At 35.8% G+C, this 13,951-nt stretch overlaps 2 protein-coding genes and 1 pseudogene across 6 annotated transcripts; 2 read left to right on the forward strand and 1 right to left on the reverse strand.

The window, feature by feature from the left end:
• Nucleotides 1-4,844: 4,844 nt before the first annotated feature.
• Nucleotides 4,845-6,982, forward strand: LOC113320854 (30S ribosomal protein S16-2, chloroplastic/mitochondrial). The gene is made up of 4 exons (XM_026568750.1): nucleotides 4,845-5,131; nucleotides 5,301-5,346; nucleotides 6,310-6,452; nucleotides 6,659-6,982. The coding sequence occupies exons 1-4, from the start codon at nucleotides 4,999-5,001 to the stop codon at nucleotides 6,667-6,669; spliced, it is 333 nt and encodes a 110-aa protein (XP_026424535.1). The 5' UTR covers nucleotides 4,845-4,998; the 3' UTR covers nucleotides 6,670-6,982.
• A 267-nt stretch (nucleotides 6,983-7,249) lies between these two features.
• Nucleotides 7,250-8,292, forward strand: LOC113320853 (annotated as a pseudogene).
• Nucleotides 8,293-8,412: 120 nt separating this feature from the next.
• Nucleotides 8,413-13,949, reverse strand: LOC113320852 (DNA-binding protein BIN4-like). Of its 5 annotated transcripts, XR_003346320.1 has the most exons (14): nucleotides 13,764-13,949; nucleotides 13,016-13,244; nucleotides 12,806-12,928; nucleotides 12,644-12,705; nucleotides 12,488-12,538; nucleotides 11,903-12,020; nucleotides 11,360-11,406; nucleotides 10,970-10,996; nucleotides 10,373-10,448; nucleotides 10,078-10,205; nucleotides 9,851-9,960; nucleotides 9,269-9,327; nucleotides 9,066-9,135; nucleotides 8,413-8,631 (listed from the first exon to the last, which is right to left on the reverse strand). XR_003346320.1 is itself a non-coding variant. In XM_026568749.1 (13 exons), the coding sequence occupies exons 1-11, from the start codon at nucleotides 13,920-13,922 to the stop codon at nucleotides 9,862-9,864; spliced, it is 1,119 nt and encodes a 372-aa protein (XP_026424534.1). In that variant the 5' UTR covers nucleotides 13,923-13,949; the 3' UTR covers nucleotides 8,413-8,631; nucleotides 9,301-9,327; nucleotides 9,851-9,861. The 5 variants fall into 5 exon arrangements, 2 of the variants coding, with proteins under 2 accessions (XP_026424534.1, XP_026424533.1); XR_003346318.1 differs by lacking the exon at nucleotides 9,066-9,135; XR_003346319.1 differs by having other exon boundaries at nucleotides 8,413-9,135.
• Nucleotides 13,950-13,951: the final 2 nt, after the last annotated feature.

Raw genomic sequence — 13,951 nt, forward strand, 5'->3', positions numbered from 1 at the left:
AGTCAAAAGATGATCATGTGAAAATCACCTGGTAATATCTTACATGATTTGTGTGAGACATTTATTTGATGTAGACTCAGAATGTTTCGTATTGATCATTCGATGACTTGAGAATTGCTTATAAGTTAATAGTTTGTGTGAGACAGCTATTGTCTTCTTATAAAATGTTTCAATGATTCAAATGGGATTTAAGAGCTAAAACCCATGTCTGGATACATTACGGTTTGTGTACTTAGTGTACGAATTGTTTTGATGGAATTCGGGACCGGAAGTTTTCATACCCGTTCACAAACTTATTCAACTGTTAAGTCATGGTACTTAAGATTGCATACCCTTTCACAAACTAATTTAACTGTTGAAGTCCGAAGCTAAAGTTGCGTACCCGTTTACAAACTGTCTGCCTGTGACCAATATCCAGAACTTAAGTTTGTGTACCCGTTTGCAAACTTAAGTGGTTCAAGTTCTTAAATCGGTTAAAAATGATTTCATACTCATGATAAAATACATTTATATAATAAGGAGTGCAATCTTCGCAAACCGTGGCTAAAATGTTCATGAACTGATTCTTTTGAATCAATCCGATTTTTGGTTCAATTGTGTCTTGTATACTATGAGATATAAACAATTGAACAACTCTATGAGTAATAAAATTAGATTCATTTGGTTATCAATTGTCAAGAAGTGTTAAGATGAACATGGTTAATACAAAAGTTTCTATATGGATAACTTCGGTTATCTGTTATTGAGCCAACTCAATAGACACGTTTAGGTACGGTTACCCATATCTAAATGAAAGTATATTTGATTTGTGTGTAACAAGCTAAGACCATCTAACGGTGGAAAGATATTAATTTGAATCTGAAATCAGGTTTAATATAACGGTGAATATTGATTGCTTTGTTCCAAAGTTATCAAACCCTGATTTGAAGACTATATAAGGGAGAACTCTAGCAACTGGGAAACCTAATCCCCACACCTCCTGTATGATTCTAGTTGCGACTAGAGTCGATTCTCCTTTAACCTAGTTTTTTCCTAAAACCATTATAGGTTAACGACTTAACGACTTCATTGGGATGCTAAAGCCAGACCCAACTATTTTCCTATAGTTCCGTGTTCTGATCTTACTTTGTTCTCTCGTATTGAGTACTATCTTCTCTAAGATTTGCTCGAGATTTATCTCCGATAGGTAAAATATAAAAAGTAATCACAAAGCTCTTACTTTCATTCTTTTTGATTCCACAATAACTTGTTCTACTACCATATAGTTAAGTTATTTTTAGATGATTGATATTTCTAGGCTGTTCTTCAGGAATATAAGACCGGATTATCAATTGGTTCATGTTCACCTTGATATATCAAAAGATGGAACAAAAAATTCGTAGGTATTTCCGTGGGAGACATATTTATCTATTCTAATAGACTTTTTTGTGGGCAACAAATTTGTTTATCAAGTCTTTGACTTTTCGTAAAAACTCTTAGTTGTAGGTGATATCAGCTAAGGGAATCAAGTGCGTAGAGTCCTGCTGGGATTCAGAGACGTAAGGAACGCGACTGTACCTTAATCAGTGTGAGATTGGTTAGGGCTCAACTACATTCCTTTCCGAAGTTAACTTGTAGTAGGCTAGAGTCTGTAACGGCTTAATACAGTGTAGTGTTCAAATCTGGACTAGGTCCCGAGGTTTTTTGCATTTGTTGTTTCCTTGTTAAAAAAACTTCTAGTGTCTGTGTTATTTATTTTCCGTGTTATATTTGTTTATATAATTGAAATATCACAGGTTGTGCGTAGTTAATCAATTGGGAAATACAACCTTTGGTTGTTGATTGAAATTGATCGACACTTGAACATTGGTCTTTGGTACGTTCAAGTTGTTTCTCATATTAATCAGGCCCGCGGATTTCTATCTGTTTAATTGCTGATTAGATTGAGAAACAGAGATATAACTTTTGGATATATTTTCCTTGATTGAGTCTAACTGTCTAGTTTCTCTTGGAAATATATTGGAGTTAGTCCATACAGATTGCCTAAACAAAATATTGGGTGTGGTTGTTAGACCCCTTCTTTTTCAAAGTTCGCTTGAAACACAGAAGAATATACGCTATAGAACAGGGTACTAGAACCATTTGTGTTGACAAAAATGCGTTATGAACTTTCAAGCATAGCTCGTGTTCATTAACACAAGACTTAAACCATGGTTCACAAAGACATAGTGATTCAGTGATTTTTTCCCGACGTATTTATGAGAGTTGTAGCAATGCCAAACATATTTGTAAAATAGTTTATGATCATCTTCTTAGTTCGATACTCGGTAGGTATGTGCAGGGGTACGCCAGTCCGTGGACTCCGGCATGTATACCCTTAGCCGTTCTTGAACTCAGGTCCTTGGGGTACGCGTACTGGGTATGTGTATGTACTTCCTATTCATGAACTTAGAACCTCAGGGTACGCGTACTAGGTATGTGTACCCTTGCACATTCCAGAACCCGGACCACTAGGGTACGCGTACTTGGTATGCATACCTACCATGTGTCCAGAATTTCAATAGTTCTTAAAACTCTCTTTAGATAGTATGAAGCATTCCCAATCCTCATAGATAATGAATACCATTGCTTGGGAAATTTCCAAATGATCAATTTGAAACAAAAATAGTTCATGAATAATAAATTGTTCTTAACCGAAATTATCAAGGATTTAGAGCATCCATTGATTGAATCATATTTTGAGAGATTTATCAAGACAAGCTTGACTCAAAATTTCTTCTTTGCGATATAAAATCTACTAAATCACAGGACATAGTCTCAAAAGATAAAATGGTAAATGCCGTGACTAAATAGGATGGTTCAATCTTCACATACCTTTTTGTTGATGAAGTTCTACAAATATCTTCGTTTGATCTTTAGTTTACAATCTTCGAGGATTAATCAGTGATGTCTGATACTCAACTACCATACTTTACTCCTAGTCCGAGACTTGACTCTAGTTGATTATAAATGAAAATATAATTTTGCGCATCCAATATTGACAAGAAACTTTTTTGTTTGTTTGTAAATAAGATATTTCATTAAAAGAACTAAGACTCAAAGTGAGTCACTGTTAAAAGGAGTATAGCCATCTAATCTGGGATGATGGGAGTTCCCAATATTAGATTTATCTACTAAAAGTTGTTTTAAATTACATAAGCTAGGTGAAGTTTCCCATTCTACAATTGAGTTTAAGGGTCTAACAAACTTGGCTAAAATATGCATAACTTGATTTCCAAATCTAGAAACAAAATGAAATCCCAAAAAATCTATTAGATATTTTGTTTGCCTCATTGAGACATGATTTGGCACGCCAAGAAATATCTGAGTTATGACCATGAAAAAGTTGAAAATACTCTCACAGTCCCCTTCAATATTGATTTTGCATCTGATTCTATTTGGCCCAGATTGCTTCCTGCAACACTCCTATAGCCTCTGCCTCTTGTGGGTCTGAGCCTGTTGACTGCCCTTCTCTTCTACCTTCACAATTTCCTGCATCATTCCTCAAAATTAAAGCATAATTGGATGATAATGATTCTGAAATCCATGCTGCATCAACATTGAGCTTTAGAGTATCTTCACTTGGAGCCTTCCATTTGGGAGCTGGTTTCTTCCGTTGTACCTATTTAGGTTCGGTAGTTTTTCGTTTTCTTCTAAACCAAAAATCAATGTGTCTCTGAATTTCCAATGCTAGGTTATTAGCAGATTTAACTTTATCTTCAAACACCATATCACATCTTTTTTTTTTCCTTCAGATAAACCACATTTTAGTGGGAAGTTATTTTACAAATATGTCTATTCTAGGGTTAGCAGTCCATTTTTTACAGAGATCTAAGATCGTACTTGAGGTATCGAAAGATAAAGAAACAAGGTTAGGAGATGATAATTCCATACTTCCTTAGCATAATGACAATGAAAAAAGAAGATGTTTAGTTGTTTATATTTCTACTTTACACATGGTACAGTTAGGAACTACATCTTTAACTTTCCCGAAAAATTTAGCATTGCTAGGCAACGCATTTTGTAAACATTCCCATAAAAAGAGTTTGATTCTCTTCGATATATTTAAATTCCACATAGATTTCAAGAATGACTATGTCATAGATAAACTAACTATGTCATAGATAAACTAACTATGTCGAGTCCATTTTCATTCAATTTATCATATGGAGATTTAGTTATAAAGTCTCCTGATCTAGTTAATGTCCAAAGGATCTGGCCTTCTCTAAGAGTTCGATCTTTATCCTTAAAAAGATATATCTGACTAATTTTTTTTACATAATATCAACTGGGAAATTAGATATGAGTAAAGGATGATTCCATGAGCCAGTTTCTAGGTTAATTAAGTCTGAGATCCAAACTAGATGGATATTACTAGTGTTGTTTAGATTTTTAATAGTATCTCCTAGCTCCAATATCCATTTATCGTTCCAAACATTAATATTCTGGCCGTTGCCTAATTCCCATATACTTTATTTTTGAACAAGATATAATATCTTTGTCTAATACAGTTCTAAGTCCAGGAACTCCTTGTTGAGTTTTTAGTTCTAAGCGGAGATTTGTTCCTAAAATACTTTGAAACTATCTAAGTTCAAAGGGTATTAGATTCCTTAACCAACCTCTACGCAATTTTTACTAATATTATAATATTAAACTTATGTGATCCCTAATATTAACAATAAATTTAAGGTCCCAAAACCTGTGAGTTCGACCAACCATTGCTCTTCAAACCAAGTCTCGTGATCTGGAAAACACAAAATGGACTACCTAAATGGTTACCGGAGAGAAACACGTGTACTCTAATGTCAAAAATTGGTGCCAATAGCCAAAATGTTTTCTTTCCCATCCCACCCAGGCCACACCACAGTCCAATACCTCTTCGATTGTAAAACTGAGCTAAAACCCTAAACTCAAACAGAAAGTTCCACTCTCTAACAAATCTCCAGGAAATCAAATTTGAGTACCTGAATTTGTGTGAAAATGGTGGTTCGAATAAGATTAGCTCGGTTTGGTTGTAAAAACAGGCCATTTTATCGAGTCCTTGCTGCTGATAGTAGATCTCCAAGAGATGGAAAACATCTTGAAGTTTTAGGTTATTACAATCCGTTACCTGGTATGTATTCATTTTCATAAAAAAAAACAACACAATAATCTTATTTTGTCACTCCAATTGTTTCAATTTTGTATTTTGTTTATACCCTTTCGTTTGATTTTTGTTTTTCACAGTGAAAAATTCTCAATTTTAATGAGTTAGTTGATTTTGTGATGTTGGTTTTTTCTAGGGCAGGATGGTGGTAAGAGAATGGGTCTCAGTTTTGATAGAGTCAAGTAAGTACTAATTTTGTGTTAACTGGTCCATTACTGTATCACTGATTGTCTCTTTCTTTCGGTATGATTTGTCTATAAAAACTAGTTGACATTGCTTTTAGGTAAACTTTATAATCTCGGTATTGTTTATCAACCACATTTTTAATACGTCGTGTGGGATATGTTCTTCACTTTTGTTAGTATGGCTTTCTCTCTTATAGATGGCAATGCTAGGGAAGAAGACAGGAGATGTCAAATGAAAATGTTATGTGCCTTGTTTGCAGTTTTGATTTTTGCTTGTTTTTATATGATATGAGTTTGCCAGAATGTTTGTAGTTGATGCGGCTTCTTTTGCCTTGACACAGTAGTAGTTTTGAAGCATCTCAGTTAGAGCAAACATATCTTAAGAATCCTCAGATAATCAATAGATTATAGGGTTTACAGATACATTTAGCTTATTTAGGTAGGGGAAGTATTTGCAGTTAGCTTATTTCTTATTCTTAGTAATGTGAAAAAATGAATACGAACAGGCATCAAAAGCTGTTTTTTCTATTTTATTTTTTACATAGGTTCAGAGTAGTTTCACTCTAATATATCTTGATTTAGGAAATGGATTGTCTGTTAGTGTGGGGAGACTTGTTTATATAAGAAAGACGACGTGTCACGTTTAGAGGATGAACATTGTAACTCTAGGAAATGATTTTGAGAAATGTTCTTTGCTCTCTTGTAGGTTGTTCTGTCCATTTTGGCAAATAGTTGAATTTTTCATGTGGTTTTTTGTTAGCTTGATCTATCATTGAAAATATTATGTTACTTCAGTATTCAGTTGCTCTTTATATCCGCGCAATCTCTATCATACTTTAATATAAGCTTTGACCTTGTATAAACTTGTTTATCGTGATATTACCTCCACATTTCTATCTTGAGATGGAAAGTTATCTCTTTACTGATCAACCTATATCGTCTCTTATTTGCATTTTGCAGATACTGGTTATCAGTTGGTGCCCAACCATCTGATCCTGTTCAACGTATTCTCTTCAGAGCTGGAGTATTACCTCCACCGCCAATGCTTGCCATGGCACATAAAGGAGGACCCCGTGAAACTCGCCCTGTTGATCCTTTGACTGGTAGTTTGTAACAATAGTGATCAATCTACAAGCTCCGAAAGTGCTGAGAACAAGTCAGAGGTTTAAAAGTTAAATCCATGAATACCTCAAGAAAATCATGTCTTCGTGTCCTATTTTGGGCGTTAAAACCAAATTATTCCTGCTCATGCTACAAGAAAATGAAGCTGCTATTGACTCATTTAGTTTCACTGTTGATCCTTTGACTGGTAGTTTGTAACAATAGTGATCAATCTACAAGCTCCGAAAGTGCTGAGAACAAGTCAGAGGTTTAAAAGTTAAATCCATGAATACCTCAAGAAAATCATGTCTTCGTGTCCTATTTTGGGCGTTAAAACCAAATTATTCCTGCTCATGCTACAAGAAAATGAAGCTGCTATTGACTCATTTAGTTTCACTTTTGTCGGGGTGGAGAAAAATTGTAATCTAGTTTCTTAAAAAGAGAATCTAGCTCACATATGAGCATTTTATGCAGAGGAGTTTAGCAAGAATTTGATACCTTCCTCCATATATAAGGTTTAATCTTTCTGACTTTTGAACTGTCATGTTGATTCATAACAGGATATGGCCATGTGTGAGGAATAATTGTATGTTTCGTTTCTGGTTTTTCTTATTTGCAGAAAAGATTGCTCTGGTTTCTTCTTATAAATTTTTGTAGATTTAAAGGCAAATCTGTTAACCATATATTTTATGGATTTTGATTCAATCATAGGTTGGTATTTTGTGAAAAAACCCTACCGGCATCTATGTGACATTGCAAAGAAAGGGATTACTTCTTGTTGAGGCCATCAAAATGTGACAAACCACAAAATGCTAAACCCAAGTATGTCAATATACAGAAGAGAAGGTAAGTTCTTCTCTCTTCATTTTGAAAACCTTCAAATACACAAACTCTGGGTAACCTGAAAACCAACGAAACCGAAAACTACCAGTATTCTGAAAATGAAAATCGTTGTACCCTATCGATTCTTTCTCGCCATCCTTGTTGTTCTCCTCTCTTCTCACTCGTATTCTTGTACGTTCACCTTAACAAACAACTGCCCTTATACAATTTGGCCTGGTACACTGGCTGGTGCAAGAACACCACAACTGCCGACTACCGGATTTGAACTAGGTTCTGGCCTAAATGTCAGGATCCCCTAGACTCCAGGATGGTCAGGTAGGATTTGGGCAAGAACAGGCTGTACATTTGATCAGACAGGACGTGGTGTCTGTCAAACAGGAGATTGCGGCGGAAGGGTATATAGTGCAGCGGAGCTGGTGCAACACCTCCAGCATACCTTTTCGAGATAACTATGGGGAAGGGAGACGACAAAGAGTTAGCATCATGGATGGATATAATCTGCCTCTCACTGCTACACCTCAGACAGACATAGGTGGATGCAATGCAACTGGTTGTGTTTATGATCTCAATCTAGGTAAAGATTGTATAATCCATTGAATATAAAACTAAATCTCAATTGCATCTGGCGTATCCTATTTGAAAAATTCTGAATCTGCTTTTTAAAATTTAAAGATCAGCAACTAACAGCTTATATCAAAATCTTTATTGCTCTCAGGTTGCCCGAAAGAGCTGCAGCGTCTGAATGAGGCTGGTGTTATTGGTTGTAAGAGTGCCTGTGAGGCATTTGGATTAGATCAGTACTGCTGTGCTGGTGAGTTTGCAAATCCAAACACTTGCAGACCTTCTGTATACTCCATAATCTTCAAAAGGGCTTGCCCCAGAGCATACAGCTATGCTTTTGATGACGGCACCAGTACTTTCACTTGCAAAGCAATCGAATATAACATCACTTTCTGCCCTACACAGATTGGGTAAGGTTCAATCTTGATCAATAGGACTTTTTTCTGGAAAAAAATATAAACATAATTATTTTCATTGAAATAGAATACAATGTAATTTTCTTCTTATCATCTGTAAAATAGAACCCAAAAATGAAAAAGGGTTTTGCCTAACTATAACTTGTAATTTCTGTATCTTGTTCTGTTCCCATGCAGAGTGGGGAGGCAAGATGATGGAGTCAATTCTGAGCCTATACGTGACAACAGTTATGGAGAGGTTATGGCAGTGGTTCCCTCCTCTTCGAACAATCTAGCATTCCCCAAGTCGATCATTCTTCTACTCATCCTTACATTTTTCTAGCCCGTCCGAGCTCTGACATCTGCACTGCAGTTATAGGAACTGCATTTCATAAAGAATCTTATTAGCACATAATTCAAATTTATCTAACATAGAGACAAAGGAGTGGATTGCGTAATCCTTCTTGTAAATATGTGGAGAATGTAAGAAGCCGATGTAGCGTATAGAAAATGGTATAAGTAAATATCTTGGTTTCTTTGTAAAGTATTTATTTACTGTTCTACAAAATTGTGCTTAATTTGAAAAATACTGACAGCAAAAGTATAAAATTTAAGGACTTGAGAGATCAAAGATGCCAAAAATCATATGAAAACCTTTCGCCCGACAACAATGCAACTGAATGATTGACAAAATGTGAAATGGGTCTTCATAACTGATCATTTTTTGTTTGTTTGAAGAAGATTAAAATTGATAACAAGGTCCCAAGAAGGCACAAAGGAACTCTAACATTTGGAGTTTTGACTTTATTGACCTACCACTAGCACGACTTAGGCGATCAAAGATGCCAAAGATCATATGAAAGCCTTTTGCCCGACAGCAATGCAACTGAATGATTGACAGATAAAAAATGGGTCTTGATTATTGATCATATGAAGTTCCTACAAAGAACTCTAACATTTCAAGTTTTAACTTTATTGACCTTTCTTACTACCAGAATGGATAAACAACCAACACTCACTGTAAATGGCTCGCATACGAGCGTTATCCGACCTTGTACAGAGTGTCCGATGCGGCGACCTATGTAACACACACCAGTTGAGTTGGACAATGCCTGAAAACGAAGTAGGTGGACCACAAAGAAGAAAATACAAATATGCCGACTCTAATTATGTCCCGTTCTGTCTGCTTCATTTTTTAGCTTCGGATGTCGATTTGGAATTTCCTATTCCCCACCCACCAAATGCAGTACCCTTTGGTGGAAAAGGAAACCCAACTACAAATATAAGAACTAAATTTCTAAGCAGTGGAGTTTTAAGAGTCGAGTTAATACTCGATGAATAAATTACAACTCCTTTGACTTTAGCACTAAGGCGATACCCATCAAATGGGTCCGTTTCTTACATGTAACCATATGCCCAGTGTATCAAATAGACGTGAAACAACTTGTGGGACAAAGCTCAACCTAAAGCTGTGGGAGTGTTTCTGGCCTGCTTCTATCAATTTATGACGGGTGACGTCTTTCTTAACACTGTTCAATATCTCAGAGTTCAGCAATAGAGTTTCCAATCAAAAGTTAAATCAGACGGATGAGGATACATACATATTTGACTTTTATTTCTTGGAGCCCTTGCCTTTCTTGGAAACTGGGGCTTTCTTTTTTACTCTCTTAGCTGGTGGCTTAGCGGTTATTTTGCCCTTCTTTTTGACGCCCTGCACAAAGACATAGAATGAGCAATTTAGCATACTGCCCTGTAACATCATAAATTACTTTAAGTTTGAATGTGGGAGATTATTATTATTTTTTTCAAATAGGCTTCATGAACTTACCAATGCTTTATCAGCTTTTCCCTTGACCTTTCCATTGGCTTGTTCTTCACCTTCTTCTCCTTGTATTTTAGGCTTTGGAATTTTATCTGCCTCTTCGTCAGAATCAAATGAGTATCCCTCTAGTGTCCCTGCTCGCGGTAGATGAAATTAAAATATGTTACAGTAATCAGAAGCACAATACTGGTACTTCATAGAAGCTTCAATATGACTTGCTTCAAGTTAACATCGAATGCCAAACACAAAAGATCAAACGAGTTCAAATCATGATGAGAATATATCCCGCAAGAAATTTAACCTTCAATCATTGTCTCCGACTCATAAACATTGGAGTGTGGTTTCAGTTGAATGAAGTCATCCATGATAGCTTCTATCTGGTCATGAAACACAACTTGAATCAACAAACTAAGTAAATGTGGAGAGCAAGATAAAGCAAAACGAATCTCATCAGTATAGCAGATAGAACAGAATATCCACAAGCATAGGGGATTCAAATCCGATACACTCAAGTCTTTTGAGTTAAGAAGTTCGGTTACTGCAAGTTTGTGAAAATGTCAAGGTCAAATTCCATATTTTCGTCAATCAAGCTACCAGCTACCTACTTGATACTCCAATTCAAATCCTGAATAGGACTTCAATGTCTTCCAATTCTAATCACTTTTTTTCCAAAACCACCAAAAATGCTGGACCTACTGGTGGTGGAATCACATATCGTGTAACAGTGTTGACATCACATCCTTTACATGAAAGCATCATATGCTAAATTCAACAAAGTTGAGGTGACCTATATCTCAATCAAAACAAATTTCATCGCTAAGACTAGACATCAAAGCAAAAGAAATATATATATACTTAGCTTGACAGCAATAAAAGCCTAAGTAAGTCATGAACGTACCTTTGCTTCCGTTTGACCAAAGTTGACCTGAATAAGAAGAGGAGTGTTATTTTCAAATCTGCGGTAACTTAAAATCAATTTATGTGCTAAAATTTACAACACCAAACAAAGAAAGGTTGTATAAAGATTCGGTTCGAGTGCATTACTGGTAAACAATTTTTAACACCATGATACTCTACCAAGTGCATCACAATAATGAATAAATAAAACAGTGGATGGGAAAAATATGGTCCATTAAATAGGGTTAGAGGTCTCTGAGTTTCATTTCAGTGAGAATAATCTTCATTCTGAGATATCATCTCAAAGTCTGTCTTAGACAAATTTAGTGGGCCGAACACTTATTTACACAGCAAGAGAAATGGAAGGAGAAAAAGGGAGTAGAGGACATACAACACAAAATGTTCTCGATGGAACTATTGTTGTTTTGTATATGGTTCCTGAAAAAACAAAACAAAATCGATAAACAACAGTATACAAAAACCTACAGAATAGATAGTAATATTGACAAGCTTGGACAGATATCTTCTAACTAACGACAACTGCTGTAAAATGTAAATCCATGCATACTGGTACTGTGGTTCTTCTAGGGGGCCTGAATCTGATTCTTGGGAAATTGACACTAAATTGTCTGGGATAATTGAGCTTAAGAAGTCGTTAAGATAACAATTGGACTAATCATTTAGTAGACTGCCCACTTCGAAATGCTGACTCCAGGTAGGGAAAAAAACAGTACAAGCATTTGAGTTGTTAAGCTCAAAAAGTAGTAATTTAACAAGTTGAACTCAGATGTCTAACCTATATAAATTTAAAGCCTAGAGAGTAAAAACTCAGAATAGATAGATAAAATATTATATGGAGGACTGGAAAGTTTAATTTGTTTTATATCTTTAGTGAGAAGCATGAATGATTTGAAAGCAGCAAGATTCGCTATACCTTTTAAATCCAAAAGCAGTTCACTGCTACCACATGGCGTGTCTGAAATTACTAATCGTCCAACAGTACCAATATCTCCACTCATATCTATGGAGTCTCCTTCACATTCAACAAGTGCCTGCACTAACATATACACCAACAAATTAAGTCTTCTACAAGGAAAACTAAAGACATGTGGTACCTAAACGGCACTAAACATAACAACCAGTGAAAATCGTTCCTTTGAAATGCAGTCCAGCAAAATTGTATTTGATGCATCAATGAAGCTAATACATAAATGCAACCATGCGCTATTGCAGTATAAGGTAAGTCGAGTAAGATGAACACATCCTTTCTCCTTAGCTCTTACACTTTTATTGATTTCTTTAACAATTATCCCTATTTCTAGTCAATTTGGTATGCGTTTTAGTTATGTAGCATTTTTTACATGCGAAGCCAACATGATCAGGTCTACGACAATCTCAGCAAAAATTAACAACCACGATGATAGTCGCGTGTGTAAGCTCAACTGACTGGCCAGTGAAATACTTCTAGGGACAGAACATGAATACAGTTTAACTTACTACCAAAAAAAGAATAAGGTACCTTTGACCGCTGGACTTTCTCTGCCATCATCAAAGGCAATCTTGAAGAGCCCTGCCAAAAAAGAAACAAAAGCCAACATATTAAGGTCCAGTTTCACAGGTGAGTTACTAGCTAGGAGTATGAGATGGGAACATAGAATCTGTTAGAACTTCTTACATGAGGTATTGCACTCTTCTCAGTTACTTCTGCCTTCACAGCTTCCTCTTCAATATCAGTCTCTCTATAGAAGACGAAGGAATAGATAAATTAAAATCATCAACTATTTTATCTGATTATATATCCTTCAATTCAACTATGCCATCAAGCAATCTAACATACCTTCTTTATGGCTTTGAGTCTCTACTTTCAGTTTCTTTTTTGGAGACTTCGATTTGGGAGACTTTTTAACTTTTGAATCTTCTAAGTTTTTGTCAACATCTGCCCCTTGACTCTTCTCTCCGGCCGCATGATTAATAATAAGGTTTCTGAGACTTACTATCTGATTATAAATCCTGTAATTTAGAAACATTATCTAGTGGTCTGACTTACCTTCTTCTAGGACTTGAGTTTCCACTTCCGCTCGAGCCTTCTTAGTCTTGGACACAGATTTGGAAGCTTTACTAACCAAAGGTTCTTCTGAACCGTCAATGAGAAGAACATCTTGATTGTTATCTTCCTTTCGTGATTTCGATGATAGACCCAAAGTTTCGCTTATAGGACGGAAATCATCCTCGTCATCCTCATCTGATGATAATGCTATATGCGGTTGCTTGGGAGCCTGTTCATTAAATGCAACACATCAGCCATCACTGAGTTTAAGTATATGAGCTACTCATAGTATAAGTGACAATATACTGAACTGCATAATTTACATTACACCCAACGATCAGATGTATAGAAGAACACATCTTGCTCTCCCAAAAGCCCACGACAGAATTCTCATTATAGGATAATGAGAAGTAAAGCAGAGCTTTAGTTTACTACCAGAAATGTTTAAATGAAAGCAACAAGAAGAAATAAAATTGAGCTTATGGAACCAGAACAAATCAAACTGAGCACAATAGCAAGGAGACAGGGTATTCAAATAACAATTAACAGACCAATTATGCAAACCAAGACAGACAAGATGCTTATTGTGAGTCTCTATAGTGTTTTTATCGGAAATAATGTTTGGAACTACAGAAATTTGAAAAGCCCTAAAATTTAAATTCACACACAAATCAATAGAAACAGAAGGCAAATCAAGGGAATTAATTTGTAAATAAGATTTAGGCAAGTAAAGAGTGGAGAAAGGAACCTGATTTGCTGCACTCCTAGATTGATCTGTAGCAGGGGGATGGAACACCAAATAGTTTGATTCTCTAATTCCATTTTCTACATCAACCATGTTCAAATCACCACCACCTTGACTCATAACATCGATCTCGGAATGATCTCCTCTACCGTTAACCATCATACAAGAGTGAGAGTTGATATTAGGGTTTC

The sequence above is a fragment of the Papaver somniferum genome, chromosome 11 (assembly GCF_003573695.1).
Source record: "Papaver somniferum cultivar HN1 chromosome 11, ASM357369v1, whole genome shotgun sequence".
Lineage (NCBI taxonomy): Eukaryota > Viridiplantae > Streptophyta > Magnoliopsida > Ranunculales > Papaveraceae > Papaver > Papaver somniferum.

What these genes read in the sequence shown, in the direction of transcription:
- LOC113320854 (XM_026568750.1), top strand. Translation starts at nt 4,999, where the DNA reads ATGGTGGTTCGAATAAGATTAGCTCGGTTTGGTTGTAAAAACAGGCCA. An exon ending in TTATTACAATCCGTTACCTG is followed by an intron (nt 5,132 to 5,300) that starts GTATGTATTCAT and finishes GGTTTTTTCTAG; the next exon opens with GGCAGGATGGTGGTAAGAGA. An exon ending in CTCAGTTTTGATAGAGTCAA is followed by an intron (nt 5,347 to 6,309) that starts GTAAGTACTAAT and finishes TGCATTTTGCAG; the next exon opens with ATACTGGTTATCAGTTGGTG.
- LOC113320852 (XM_026568748.1), bottom strand. Translation starts at nt 13,922, where the DNA reads ATGATGGTTAACGGTAGAGGAGATCATTCCGAGATCGATGTTATGAGT. An exon ending in GACTCAAAGCCATAAAGAAG is followed by an intron (nt 12,706 to 12,805) that starts GTATGTTAGATT and finishes TCTTCTATAGAG; the next exon opens with AGACTGATATTGAAGAGGAA. An exon ending in GTCGGAGACAATGATTGAAG is followed by an intron (nt 10,206 to 10,372) that starts GTTAAATTTCTT and finishes TACCGCGAGCAG; the next exon opens with GGACACTAGAGGGATACTCA.